We start from the raw sequence: 15,801 nt of genomic DNA on the forward strand, positions 1-15,801 counted from the left end.
AAAAACCTTTGAACAATTTTAAAGAAGTTTTAAGCCAGGATTAGGCCTTAGTTCAATTAGGACATTTAAGAGCATTTCATATACATTCCTAAAAAACGTTACATCTTGTGTGCGTCTTGAGACGAAACAATGGCACTGACATAAGATATGCCAGTGCAAGTTGCTTTCAGGTTTTAGTCTGGGACTAGGCATATTCCTTGTCTGTGAAATCAGAGGAATATGTATTAAATATGTATTAAATTTAAAGTCTTAAAGTCTCTAATTTAGAGTCGCATCACATGACATTTTACAACCTGAACTAACCCTGCATTGTCATAAAAATGTCAAATTATCTGAAATTTGGTGATTTTTGCCTTTATTGTGATAGGAAATAGCTTTAATGATAGAGCTTTTCATATACATTCCTGAAAAAAGTATAGAGTGAACGGAGAGAGACGGGGGACGGGATCGGGTAAGGTCCACGAGCCGGAATTTGAACTCGGGTCGCCCGGAGCGCAACGGTACTACGTATATGTCGCCGCGCTGACCACGAGGCTATCGGTGCCGACAAAGTAGCCCATTTTTAAGCCAATGTACACTACATTTACAATATTTCTTCAACACAAAGTGAATAATACTTTTATTCAGCAAGGATGCATTAAAATTATCACGCGTGAGATTAAATAGTTTTACACTGTTACACAAGATCATTTGTTCTTGTGAACAAATCCTAAAAAAAAAAAAATCATGGTTTCCACAAAAATATTTAAGAAGCACAACTATATTCAACATTGATGAATGATGATAATTAAAATGAACGATTTCTGAAGGATCATGTGACACTGAAAATTCAGGAATAAATTAGTTTAAAACTGTATTTTTTATCAAATTAATGCAGCCTTGGTAAGAATAAAAGACTTAAAAAAAAAAAGTTTTGAAAGGTAATGTACACATAGTCATTATCACAGTGGCCAGATAAGTACAGCAGTGTGTTCTTTACTTAAGTTATCACAAATACATTCACTTAAACATGTAATATGTGTCACATACAAAAGAAATCCAAAACACCTTCCCAAAACCCTCCTTTATACAGAAACACTGTTTGCGATCCTAAAACAGATACTATGTGGCTTTAGCAAATTCAAAAGTTTACATACTCAACGTCCCTTCACGGCTGAACACTCTTGAGTACACATGAGTGTGTGAACAGCTGGGTGTGTGCTCCAGTATCTCAGTGTGTGGCTCCACAGGCTCTGATAGCTGCCTCACTGTGCAAACATGTCGCAGTGCACATGTTCCTCAAGTATTACAGCTCATTAATGCAAACGTTTTCAACGCCCGCTAAAGCTCACAACACTACTCGCTATGTCTTTCTAAGGCAACTTCATCAGCATAACATTTTTTCCTACTTCAGGCACTAAATTATTGTCCAAAGTACTGTCTAAAAGAACGTATGTAGCAACATAGTGGTACAACCCCTTTATACGGTTTAAATGTTAATTCTAACTCTAAACTGTACCATGTTAAATGCAAAAACTTTCTACATTCAGCCACGCCGTCTGTGGGCTTAACAGACACATAGACTGTAAAGGCAACAGATAAATGACATTCCTAATTTAGATTTTCCTTTCCTTTTTTTTTTTACACAAATTGTCCCAAAAGACTAAGGCTGAAGACCCATTTTATATCTATGCTCCCATCTTGTGGCCAAAAATGGTATACAACTAAATCTGAACAAATGAGACGCTTAATGAATCATGTAAAAAAAAAACATGGGATATGAAAAAATAAAACACGCTTAACACACATAAAAGAGCCTTATTTGGGGATTAAAAAACCTTCTTAAGGTTAAACACTTTAAAAAAAACCTTGCCCCGTTCATATATTGCATTCTCACATTTGGTCAGAGATTTACCTGGAATATTCAGGCAATCCAGATTTTTTCACAGCATTTCTTTCTCTAAGCGTGTTTAAGGTCCAGTGTATAAAACCATTTTGAATGGCACTGTAAAAAACTCATGTTGGCAGTTCACATGGTCCCGTGTGCAGCCGCAGCGCCCCCTGTCTGTGAAGAGCACTTAAAGTTCGAAATTCCAAAGGCATTGTATGCGGACTGGCTCTGGATGTGTAGTGGTAAGTTAGCGTGTCGTAGTAGTGATACTTGACCGGTTTGCCGTCAGGTCCATGAGCGAAAGGCCAGAAGCCGTACAGGTGGATCTCATCACAGAAGCGTGTGGCCATGGTGTACATCAGGAGTCCGGTGGTGGGCCTTTTGATCTGGACATGATTGGTCAACCAGTACCTGCAAGAAAGTCAATGATTACAAACTTAAAAGTTTATTCTTTTTTACAATTAGTATGATCTATGCTGTGTTATACTACCGATAGATCAATTCAATTGATAAAATCTTCAGAAAACCTAGAAAATCTGACACAATACTGATCAAAAATACAGCAAAACAGTAATAGTGTGAAATATTATTACAATAAAAAAAAATATATCTATTTTAATATATTTTAGAATATAATTTATCCCTGTGATACAAAGCCGAAATTTTAGCATCATTACTTCAGTTTTTAGTGTCACATGATCCATCAGAAATCATTCTGATATGCTGATTAGGTGTCCAAGAAACATTTATTATTATTATCAATGTTGAAAACAGTTGTGCTGTATAAAATTTTAGTGGAAATTTGAAATATTATTTTGGATAGAAATCTTTTGTAACATTATAAATGTCTTCACTGTCACTTTATCAATTTAATTTGTCCTTAGAGAATAATAATTATTTTAAACTTTTGAACAGTACACAAGGTTTTACACGACACATTTACACATTTACACGACAATGATGTACTAAAAACAGAAAACTTTTTCCAATGCATTTTTCGCGTACAGACGACAATGTTGTCAAAACGAACCCGTTCACAAGGATGCTGTATTCTGCTGCCAGGCCAGTAGTTGGCGATGTCACGCTACGCGCCTAAAGACTGAACACATAATACGCATGCGCATGACATCACCGCTGTCGCAAATTCACATTTTTGTAGCTTACACAGACGATAACGGTATCGGTTTCAAAAACTGAAACCTGTTTTCAAAAGTTAGCATTTTTAGTTGAAAACAGCGTTGTGTAAACGGCACTTGTATTATGAAATCCTCAGATTGTTAGCTCAGCTAAGGTTATTAAAAAGGGAGCCTCAGCTGCATTTAAGCTAAATCCCCCTTTTTAAATATTCTCAGGCAAGCCCCGCCCACATCCAAACCTGAGGGTTGTGCAGCTCTTCCACGTTTAAAAGGAGGAGATCAGACAATTGAACAATGTCCATTAAGATGCACTGAACCCTCTCCAGTCCACTCACCCCTGAATAACCCTGAATAGGGCTCTCTCGGTGTATCCGTGAGGTGCCATTCACTCAGGACGGCTGAAGAAAAGGGGAGTCTGGAGAAAAGGAGTTTCAAATAACAAAGGGGTTTGGGATCCCATTTCTTAAAGCTACCTTTAGACTTTGTACATTAGGCTGAGTACAGATGTCTTTGTTCTGATTCATCGGGATTTAGGAGCAGTTTACACGACACCATTTTCAACTAAAAACGGAAAACTTTATGAGATTTGGCCACTCATTTACACAACAGCAGCATTCTGAGGGCCTGAAAACGATACCGTAATCATCTCCATGTAAACTACAAAAACACGAATTTGTGAAAATGGTGACGTCATGTGCATGATAGTTTTCACGGATTCATCTGTACACGTAAAAAGTGTTAGTATATTACTGTCATGTAAACGTACCCTACATTTCAATTCAATAACTCCTTATAACAGTGGCAACAAACACTCTTTTAATGATTTAAAAAACAACACATTTCAGCGCCTGATTGCCTCTTATTTACCACAAACGAATGAAATTAATACTCAATAGTCGACTGAAGAGGTTTCCTTTGAATTAAGTACATCCGTGAGTTTCAAAAGTGAGAAACATCAAAACAAGTTTTGAAACTTTTGAAACAATATTGACCCTATCAAAAAGCGAATTTAAAATGACATGAAGGGTGATTAAATAATGTTTTTTGGAAGAACTACTCCTTTACAAATCTACTTCTTTTTGAAATCATTTGAACAACTACAACATATTGTTTAGGGCATATTTTCCTCAATACACCATTCACTGAACAGCTGTCTCTTACTTGACCTTTAATCTGGCCCACAGATGGATCTGAGAAAAACCATCCTCGGCTAGGTGCACTGCCACGGTGGTGGGTTCAGACACTCTGCTCTGAGGGAGGGCTGAATGACGGTCTTGAAATATGCAGAGGTCAATGGTGGAGGCAAAGGTTGAGCTATTTAAAAACAACCGACTACAATTGAGCCCAGAGGGGCTTGAATTAACAAAAGACCTTCTGTAATATATAGATGCCTGTTAGATATATAGATGGCTGTGTGCACTTAGTGTGCGCCCTCTTCCATTTACAGGAACAGTCTGTGGTCGAGGGGAAAGATGTGAATGTATTGATGCCTGAACTATAAATAGCGAGAGGCTTGATACACCTGCTTTAGCCAGCATGGATTTGAGGAGTCTTAAAGGGATAGTTCTCTCAAATGAAACTTCTGTCTTTAATTACTCACCCTCATGTAGTTCCAAACCCGTAAGACTTTTGTTCATCTTCGGAACACAAATGAAGATCTTTTTCATGAAATCTGAGAGATTACTGTCACTCCATTGACAGCTACGCAACTACCACTGTAAAAAGTTCATAAACGGATCGTAAAACTAATCCATTTGGATTGAGCGGTTTAGTCCAAATTTTCTGAAGAGACTCGTTCGCTTTATATGATGAACAGATTTAATTTAGGCTTTTATTCACATAAATATTAATCAACTCACACATCGGTTGTGGTAAACGTGACGTGCGAGAACCAATGAGGTTCATCCTTGTCTTACTCAGCACGTTTGAGCTTCATGAAAAGTTCATTCTCGTGTTACAATTATTATCAATGTTTATATGTGAATTAAAGACTAAATTTAATCTGTTTATCATATAAAGCGAGTCTCTTTATTTGAAAATTTGGACACAACCGATCTATTCATATGGATTAGTTTTACGTTCTCTTAATGAACTTTTTAAAGCATCAAACTGTTTGTGCAGCTGCCAAAGCTCTCAGATTTCATCAAAAAGATCTTCACTAAAGTCTTACGGGTTTGGAACGACATTAGAGTGAGAAATTAATGACAGAATTGTAATTTTCCAACCCTTTAAATGCATGGGTACGTACCCTCTGACAGCATGGAGCAGGCGCAGGGAGGGGAAGGCGGTGCGGACGTTCATGGTATGCAGAAGAATGAGGCGGATGACCCACTGCACTCGCTCCTCTCCTCCTTTAGCCATGAAGGCAGGGATCCACAGCACACTCCCACTGAGGCTCTGCAGCCTGTGGACGAAGCGCTGCACCCACTCCTCACTGTTCAGGTCCTGAAAGGCCCGCTGGACCACAGAAGGGTTCATGGTCACCAGACTGGTGCGCAGGCCCACATCCGCTGAATACTCCTCCACTGGAGCCAGGTTACACCTTGGAAATGCACACACACATACAGTATACATAATGGTCAAGTCGCAATCTCAGGTTAGGCTGGTCACCATGCATGGACACACACATTACAACCCCCAAAAGTTCAATGTTTAAACGGTGTAGTAATAGTAATTCCTTTTGATCAGCCTTAGTTATCTTCATAGTTAACACTTCAGCAAGCCATAAACATAATTTTATATAAACATATTATATTTCATGTTACATACAAATTAGACCCAAAACATATTCTACACAAACATGTCAGTGCAGATGCTATAAGCAAGCGTTTTGCATTTTTGTGGTTGCAGAAACAGACGCTTTAGCACATTAGAGTAAACTGTTTTTCATGTCTATTTTTCAATAGAGTGCAATAGTTGAGTTCAAGAAGTAAAACTCCCATTCATTTTCTCCATAGGGGTATTTTTTAAAATGATAACATAAACCTAATGTCAGCTACAGGGTTGTTAATCCATGGTATATGCTCTTGTTGAACTTCAGCTCTTCTTTTTTTTTTTTTTTATCGTGTTCAACAGCATAATGCCTGGTAAAAAAAAATACTTTATCCACCAGTCTGCAAAGAAATCTCCACCAATCAGAGAACCGCAACAAGCAGCCAGAACCTAGGATCCTGGGACCTTCAGGGGGTTTATTTTAACATATTAAAATAAATAACATGAATATACAGCCGTGGCCAAAAGTATTGACAGTGACAAATTTTGAGTTTGCTGCTTCAGTATTTATAGGTTATTTTTTCACATGTTTCTATGATATACTGAGTCAATATTTACAGTTTTGACCCTTCTTCATAATCTCTGCAATTCGCTCAGGCATGCTAAATATCAGCTTCTGGGCCAAATTCTGACAGCGATCCATTCTTGCCTTATTAGTGCTCATCCACTCGCCTTATGAATGACACAGGTTCTCCATCTATGGGATTTATGGGAAATTTTCAAGTTAATGATCTGAACCACTTCATTATCACTCTTGTCTTGTGGCATGGTGCTCCATCATACTGGAAAATGCACGGATCATTACCAAATTGCTTCTGGGTCATTGGAAGAAGTTGATACCACACATTCATGGTGTCATTGGGCAGACCCACACGTGGATTGTCTCAGGATGCACGCCACAGGTCTCATGGTAGAGTTCACCTTTTCTTCTCCGGACAATTGATTTTCAAGATGTCCCAGTCAGAAGAGGGCTTCACCAGAGAAAATAGTTTGGCACCAGCCTTCTGCTTTCTAATCCTTGTACCTCCTGCAGAATTTCAGTCTGTCCTTGATGTTTTTAAGTGGAAAAAAGTGGCTTCTTTGCTGCCCTTGACACCAGGCTGTTGTCCAAAAGTCTTGGCCTCTCTGCATAACACACACCTGTAGCTGACATTGAGCAGCTCTGCACTTGTGGTGACACGATACCGTAGCTCTCCTCGAAGTTCTTGATGATCCGGTAAATGGTTCTTTCAGGTGTAACATTCTTTGTAGCGATTCCCTTGCATGTGAGGCCATTTTGACGCAAAGAGATGGCGGCTCCATGTCTTTCTTTAGTGGCAACCATTGCTAACACAAGAACACAATGACTGAAAGCCGTCAGAACAATATAGTGATTTCACTTCATTAGTATTTGTTCACACTTTCCCATGTGCTGATGATATTAGTGAAATGATGTTAGCTCGCCATTTTGTGCCAGGAACAAAAAACAATGAAATTTGTGATGAAGCTTTTTGCAATTATTTATAATGCATCTGGTTGCTCTGCACAATAATCTAAAAACAGTGTGAATTAACACCAACAACTGAAGCAGCAAACTTAGCAAAACAAAATGTGCCACAGCATCAAGAGTGACGCATTGTTTGTTAACAATGTGACATATAAAGAGCAAAAATCTAAGCGCGAGTAAATGACCTTCACTCCACACTTGCTTCATTTTAAAACAAGTCATTTATCTTACTATAAGAAACAGCATAATATTACACTCTGCATTAGTCATACATGCAGAATCCTCCAAAAGACTAAGCAAGCACCTTTTAGAGCTCATCCTATCATTTAACTTGAAAAAACACAGAGGTGACTTTAAAGCAAATACCAAGCAGGGTGCTGGCATTATCATCTTGCCACGATACCTGGAAAAACCTTTCAACACTGGCACCATGCCGACTGCCGAGGCTTAGCTGTCACAGTCACACTCCCACACAGTTTTGTCCTTGCCCAGTGGAACAGCCATGCCAACCACACAAGAGGGATTTAAGTTCTTGCATTACTTAATCTTTGAGGCTCTATATGTCCCTGGACTGGGGCTGAATGACATTAATGTCCTAAGAGCACATCTGGGCTGATGAGACGCATTTAGGATTGAGAATCTCACAGTATTACACTACTGTAGGCATTACATGAAGCACACTTGCTGGTATTTTTAGCAAGCAGCTTTCGGGCATAGGCAGAACATATTACAGCCAAGTGAACTTTAGTCACTTTCAGAAGACAGCCTAATTACGTTTCCAAGGCTATGGCTTAGTATGACTTCTACAAATGTCATATTTGCTCAGCTGGTCACAAATTGCAGTATGTATCACCCTTCAGTCTGAAAGCCTTCAGACTTTGTGAGTCAAGCCTGAAAGTAGTACTGACAGGTATTTCAAAAGTGCATTTAGTCACATAGGGATCGCAAGCTGTTTGAAATCCAAACAGCCTTTCTTTAAAGCAGTGGTTCCCAAACGTAGAGGGGGGAGCGGCAAGGGATAGTGTGCATACAGCATTGTTATGCAAAAGAAACCTCTTCAAGGTGATTGAAGACCACGTTGCGAAATGATCCCGCTTATTACGTTGTGTGGCTACCTGCCACATAAGTAAATAATTGAACAAAATATTAATTTATTACCTCAAGATAACTTGAGACACCCGCTTGAACGGTCTGAAGCAGTTGTGGAATAACAGACCGCTAAAGGGCACGATTGAAGAATCAGAATTGATTATTGCAGGGAGCTGTGCAAAAAATATAATGATCCATGGTTCACCACTAAGCATGGAGAAGTTTGTGAAAGGACTACCAGTGCCAGGTAAACGTAAAGCAGATGATGAATCTACTTAAAACATTACACCTACCAAAACTACGTGTCTTCACCAGACCCAAACGGCGCGACACGACAAAACCTAATAGAACCCATTATAAACAGTATTGCTGTCTACACTGGATGTGGAAACTCCGACAGTAAACTGTTGCCCCGTTCCATTTCTGACAAACTCCAAGGCAAGAAAATATGATGAGGCATTTCTAACCCTCGGATTCACCAGTACAACGGATAATGAAGAGAGACCACAGTGTGTTGTGTGCCTCAAAATGGAGTAATTACTTATTTTGGAGCTTGTTTTTATAAAAAAAAAGCTAGTTATGACGTAATTATTCTTTACAGCTCTTTTAGGTTGGTTTGTTGTTTGATTCTTGATGAGAACACTTACTAACTAGCTAAGTTACAGGTTGTCAACAGATGTTGAATGTGACAGAAGACAGATGTTTACCTAATGACAAAGTCGTGTGAATCAATCTCTCTGCCGCAGCTGCTATTCAGTAATATCCCAGAGTTCCCTACGATGGCACATTGTTTGTAATGCTGATTCTTCATGGGGGACACCGTCGGCAACAGTTGGTACAGGTTCTCGGAGATGTTTGTGGTGCTCTGGCGGTCAAATATATAATGAATTACATCCCCCGGTTTAAAGGTGCTCTTAAGAATTGAGATGTCCCTCTCAGCATCCAGGAACCTCAAAATGTTTTTCCTGGAGGGAAAGGGAAAAATCATAACGCTTTATGAATGCTGAGGACAAGCCTATAGAAGTTTTAACAGGGAACCACATTATACATTCTTCAGAAATGCCATACTGGGCATTTGAAAAACATCGAGCCATACCTGATGAGGTTAGACAGGGTTCTGTTGAAAGTCCATTCAGGCGAAGATGAATTGCAGGTTTTGCTCTTTATTCCTGGCAGTGGAATTGGAGAGGAGACTTTGCTCTTTCTATAGGTAACTAGAGAAGTAGGGACAGCATTCAGGACTGAATTTCTGAAGAAAAGAAAGATCATAACAGTGTGTTTATATGCACTTACCATACATCAGTATTAGCAACTTAGACACGGCTACAAATAACATCTGATGTGTTTTGGTAAACCGTGAAATCAATTCTCAAAACCCTGATGAAACAGTAATGTAGAACAAACAAACAGATCTTGAGAACGTTTTAATTTCTCACTGATATTATAGTTTTAGTCATTTAAAATATGAGTTAAATAAGTAATAATGTAAAGAAACAGAAAATAGAATACATTTAAATGTCTTGCATTAGTTTTAGAGGGCTAAAACAAAACAGACTCAAATATTTGGTTGGAATCAACAATGACATTTTCTTTGGAAACATAAATCATAAACGATATAACAAATAAGATTACAAACCTGTCGGACTGAAAGACAAAGCTTTTTAAGTGAAATCTCTGTGAATCCTCAATGTTCCTAAGAGCAGAAGGCAGAAAATATTCATCATCTTTATCCAGTAATATGACCATTAATAAAGCTCTGAAATCACATCAGTGAGTAGATAATTGAGGTAGAGGCAATTAGACCTCAGACTGGAACAAATACGTAAAATTGAATTGGGATGAGGATCATTATTATTTAGCACTTTTATGCGAGCCATTCCACTCGTATTAACTCTTTTGAATATTTTCATGGTGCAAATCCAAGGACATGGCTAGTTCGTTTTAACCCTTGTTATTATTTATTAATCATTTCATCAACTCATTACAACAATTACAGGATGTTTAGAAGGAAGATTTACTACAACAACCAAAAGGAATTTCTTGAAACTCTTTGAGGTGGTCAGATACATGTAAACAAAATATGTTGGGCATTGTGAACTCAAATAGAAGCAGCAGTTTAAAAAAACAAACATTACGATTTATATTCATACTTTGAGGAATCGCATTAACATAACGGCAAGGATAATAGCCGTTCACATACCTACTGGGTGACAATTGAAAACATTTAGGGCAGGATAGCATTGTATCCTTGAGCAAATCAGTCCTATTTGTCTACCATTCACTGCAATGTTCTCCATCTTTCCCCCAAAGTCATGGCTACGTGCATTATTAAGCAGGCAGAGCACTGATCTCTTAAAATTCTGGGGAGCAGCTTCAAATGCAGATTTAATGGTGGTGTTGCTTTAAAGCGCTATAACTGTTCTGAGAAATACCCCTTAGATCCTTTGTTTGATACTGCAATTTAGAATAAAATTCCATAAATTATAATTCTAACCAATAACTTAAGCAAAAAAATTGATCATAAGTGTCATCTAATGCCTTCTGACAGCTAGTAAACGAGGTGTGAAATTTCTAAATTGGGATTTGTCTCTGGGATATATTGGGTTAGAAAATATGAGGGAGGAAATATTCCCTTTGCATGGTTAATGGATAAACTGTAATTAGTGTGGCAGAAACATGAAATAAAATATCACGGTACAAAGCAAACAAGCCAAATACTTTGCATAAAACGCCAAATGGCAACTCAAAGTGTCTAAATGCATGTCTTGGCGACACACACTTGTTGTTTTCTCATGCAATTATTCTCGCAATTAATCCATCTATGCACAAACATTCTTCTCACTCAAGAGCTGTAAAGTGTATGTCCCGAGACAGCAAGATTTGCAATTATGTAAGCCGGAGGATTTCTGCTACAGGGTTCAATTATAGCTGAGGAAAGGCACACTGTTCATTTTTGTCTCCAAGCTGTAGCTTTAAAGCCACAAATCAAACAGTAATCCTCTAGATGCCACAAACCACAGATCAGACTGTCTTTTCACTTGCATGAATGGGTGCAAACAGAACACACTCAAGAGTAGAACAAAACCACAGACCAACAGCCATCCGTCACAGAGCAGCAGGGTCAGCTGCATTTATCTGATGACTCCCATACAGGGTTTCACACTCAGCAAAAGTCTGAATGACATATTTTGGAGGTCAGCCAATAATAAATAATAAGAAACTGTATGTATATTCAGCAAATCCGCAGTTCCAAAATGCATACACTGATTGATCGCTCTGCTGATAACTAAATCTGAATGGATAAGAGATGAACCTAAAAGGATTAGTTCACCCAGGAATAAAGAAATCTTAGTTTTGAGTGCTTTAATCAAAGTCTTTTGAAAAGACACACTTACTTTATACAAGTAACTATTTTAGGATCTTATGTACATACACACAAAGCATCCTTGAGATTCTGCTAACCTAATTTGAGTGCTCTATTCCCTGATCAATGTTTATGCTTTCAATGGAGGGACAAAAATCTCTGGTTTCATTAAAAAAATCTTCATTTGCATTCCCAATATGAACGAACGTCTTGTGGCAGGGGTGTCCAAACTCAGTCCTGGAGGGCCACTGTCCTGCAGAGTTTAGCACCAACTTGCTTCAACTCAACTGCCTGAAAGTTAGTATGCCTATAAGACCTTGATTAGCTACTTAAGGTGAGTTTAATTGGGGTTGGAGCTGAACTCTGCAGGACAGTGGTCCTCCGTGAGCAGGATTGGACACCCCCTGTCTTATGGGTTTGGAACAACATGAGGAGGAGGAGTAACTGATTTTGGGTGAACTAACCATTTAAAGGCTTAAAAATATCAAACATCCCCTCCAGAATGATCTATCAAATTGATGTGGTATCAAACATGTGAGGTGTTCCCTCAAATTAAAGTCCCACATGCACTGTGGCTTTGCAAACAATAGTCCCCGGGACAACACATTGTCTCCCTCCTTTGACTTAGACACAGTATTACACTGTTTGATGAAAGACCGAGCCAATCCTACTGGAAAATACAGTTTAAAATGTATTGTCTGTGTTTTGGAACGTTCTAGCTGGTCTACGATGGTTGATTGCTGGGGCAAAGTGGTTATTAACTGGTCCAAGCCAATCATTAGCAGGTCCAAGGTGGTCATTAAGTTGGCCCAATGTGCAAATTATCTCAGACTAGCAACAATTCAGCTCTGCAGGGTGGTCAGGCTGGTTTTTGGAATACGGTAGCTGCCTGGTCAGACTACTGGACAGCTTAGACCAGGGGTTTTCAAACTGGGGTCCAGGGACCCTGAGGGGGACGAAAGACAGTGCTAGGGGATCTTTGGAAATGTAAAAAAAAAAGAAAAGAAAAAAGATTTTTTTTAAAATTTATTAATTCTTTTGAATTAAAATACATTAAAAACTTGATTTCAATCAATAAAAACATTAAAATAAATAAAAATGTTTATTTAAATACACAAAAAATTATATACCAGCTCAATACTAGCGAGTAGCTGGAGGGGAAAACCTGGCTTAGACCACCTAATGATGACCAACTAGAAACCAGTTCTTAAAAAACAACTAATTTTTCCAGACAAATACGCAAAATAATTAGGTAGATAAAATACACAGTTTTATTCTATTTTCTCGTGTAGCCTATATTCAGACCAAGCCAATACAGCCCACAGTCCTAAATGGACTGTCCATTGTTTGAGCTTCTACAAAGTCTCTTGAGAGAATCAAAGCACGGTGGACATGGCATGGGTCCTAAACAAAAACATCACATAAACATAGAGTGCAGCTGTGCATTAAAACAAATAGAAAGACAAAAAAAAAGATAATGTTATATTTAGGTTAACTGTAGTATTGTTTAATGTAGGTTAATCGAATTAAAGGCTACTTACGCGATTTCTTCCTCCACTTCCGATATATCAGATATAATAACAAAAATAACCAGGGCTGTCCCGATTCCAAACATCAGTATTCGGAATTCAAAAGACATGACTTCACCGCCGTGCGATTCTACAAATGCGTTGAACTATAAAGCGCAATAGAAATCTGTTCTTCTTTCACACTGGGTTCTTACGCAGGGCAACACATGTAAATGTTCCTCCGTCTCCTCGACAAAGCTGGACCCATGCTAATAGTCCGTGCAGGTTAACGAACAGTTGTCTGCATTGAATCGGCTATCACGTCCATCAGCTTCTTCCACCTTTACGAAAGTGGAGGGATAAGGCAAACGTGAACGTCCTTTCTTCTCTTCTACTCCTGCCGCTACTCCTCGGAGATCTGGTTGGTGGCAGTTCCCTTGAAACTTTGCCTGCAAGGTGCATAAACTCACATATGAATGTTATGCATTCAGATAAACTGCTACTTGGTAGGCTATATAGAGGCAGAGGCGTGCATTTACAATTGAATATGAAATATGAATCCACCTCTCTGTCTTGCTCTCTTTGTTTCTATTTGACAAAGACACACGTTTTACGGTGAGAGGACTTTCTATTGTCTTCTATATTAAGCTAATGGTCTCAATAAAATGGCTAATGGTTAATAACAGATTACAACGTTATTATAACATGTAATCCAACAACCGTGTCCTAAGCAGATGCGACGCGACAGGGTTACAAGGCATTTGCCTGTCCACAATGAACCCAAAACAGCTGCACGACGCGACATAATCAATCACAAATCACAGCCAATCAGAACCGTTCTCTCCGTTTGAACGCTCTCTCACGCTGCACAACATCCACGACTTTCATTTTGTGGTTTTCTTTTTGGAACTTTAGGGATTTGTCAAATATAATATACACTATTTCTCAACTTCCAGCCTTACATTATACGTGTTTGAGTTTTAAAGTCACCATGAAATCAAAAGAGGCATTTTTTTATATGGTATTTTGCGGTAGGCTATTTATTATAAATTACTTATTTGTGAAGATCATATTATTATTTTTTAATTTATGTGCCTTAATGTTCAATAAAAATTGTTTTTTGACCTGAATTGTTTTTTACTGACCTGGGGGTGGAATAACCTGTCAATCACATGACATTACAGCAATTGCAATCAATAGCTAATGATCTAACAAATTAAAAAAAACGTATCAAAAATCAAATCCTGGCCAAATTTTTCATCTTTTTTTTTTTCACTCGCATGTACCTATGTTTAAATAGGGAAGAAAAGACTATAGCGCTTCTGTTTCATGCTGTCTGGAGCGGTAATTTGGTCCAATGAGAACTCAATATTTTTATATTGATTATAAAACTTTGTTCAGTGTATTTTCACAGGAGAAATCCAATAATTTCAATAGAAATCCATGCAGTCACAAATTTCATTTGCAGAGATGCAGATTTCACAACGGGGTCAAGGTGGTCATGTGGATTCACGCTGACCGATAGCTGCTTTATTTAATATTGACTTCTGTGTGCCTCATACATTGCTACGCTATTGAAAATAGACAATGAACCTCTTTTGTCAACACAATTCCACCCAAATTTGACCAATGTGACCACATCTTAACGGGTATAGCTAACATAACTGAAAGCCTGAGACTTTGAGCGCATCCCTTTTTAAAAATATGGTGGATATTGCTATTTATATGGAAACAATAGTAAGAGCAATGTGGTATTATACATGAGCATCGCCTGTCATAGCTGGTTAGAAAACTAATTTACTTGCTGGAGGTCACAATGTCACTGTGCTAATGCGGTTTTGCTTTCATTGTGGGGACATTTGGTCATTTAACCCCGACTGCAACACACACACAGACTGACAAAAGCACCCGCTGCTTTAGCCAACAGATCCTTTCAACCCAGATTTTTATCGTCTCTGATTTAATTGGAAGGTAGTAAAATGTTTTTTTTTTGTCAGCTGAATATTTCAGTGATCTACAACCCTAACACAATCAGGCAGTATAATTGTTTTATAGCTAAGATTGACTGGTTATCATCATCACTTAGTACACCAGATATTATGGGAGGTATTAACATTTGCTGTGTGCACCCAGACATATCTAGAAAAAAAAACTGTACTTATGTGAAAAACATGGATGACAGTTTTCACTGTCTTCCATTCTCAGGAATACACTGACACATCATTTCTAAACCTACAGAAGCTTCTAGCACGGTGTTTACATCACTGTTTCCTGCCAGCATAACTCCCTCAATGCTTATGAGAATATGCTGCTTGTGTAGGCCAGCAAGTTTGTATTAGGTAATACTGATATAACAGTAAAGTGGGACACTGTGGGATGTTTATTCTATTTATTTTGATGCATGTATGATTCAAATGCATTCATTTATGATTCAAATATGCATCATACATCACTGTCATCCAATGCATATTTAGGGTGAACCTAATACTGTTTTTTACACATAATGATGGAAGAGTAAACTGAATACTTTACCTGTATTCAGCCTATTAACTGATAGTTGCATGTCCGTTATCTCA

The 15,801-nt window shown here is 38.3% G+C and overlaps 1 protein-coding gene across 3 annotated transcripts; it reads right to left on the reverse strand.

The window, feature by feature from the left end:
* Positions 1-341: 341 nt before the first annotated feature.
* st8sia2 (ST8 alpha-N-acetyl-neuraminide alpha-2,8-sialyltransferase 2) lies at positions 342-15,801 on the reverse strand. 3 transcript variants are annotated; one of them, XM_079621378.1, is made up of 7 exons: positions 15,758-15,801; positions 13,259-13,674; positions 9,990-10,046; positions 9,450-9,602; positions 9,061-9,318; positions 5,255-5,548; positions 342-2,281 (listed from the first exon to the last, which is right to left on the reverse strand). In XM_079621378.1, the coding sequence occupies exons 2-7, from the start codon at positions 13,354-13,356 to the stop codon at positions 1,996-1,998; spliced, it is 1,146 nt and encodes a 381-aa protein (XP_079477504.1). In that variant the 5' UTR covers positions 13,357-13,674; positions 15,758-15,801; the 3' UTR covers positions 342-1,995. The 3 variants fall into 3 exon arrangements, with proteins under 3 accessions (XP_079477504.1, XP_079477503.1, XP_079477505.1); XM_079621377.1 differs by lacking the exon at positions 15,758-15,801 and adding an exon at positions 13,765-14,059; XM_079621379.1 differs by lacking the exon at positions 15,758-15,801 and adding an exon at positions 3,342-3,421 and having other exon boundaries at positions 2,141-2,281; positions 13,259-14,059.

This window comes from Phoxinus phoxinus (assembly GCF_949152265.1).
Source record: "Phoxinus phoxinus genome assembly, chromosome: 8".
NCBI classification, from domain to species: Eukaryota; Metazoa; Chordata; class Actinopteri; order Cypriniformes; family Leuciscidae; genus Phoxinus; species Phoxinus phoxinus.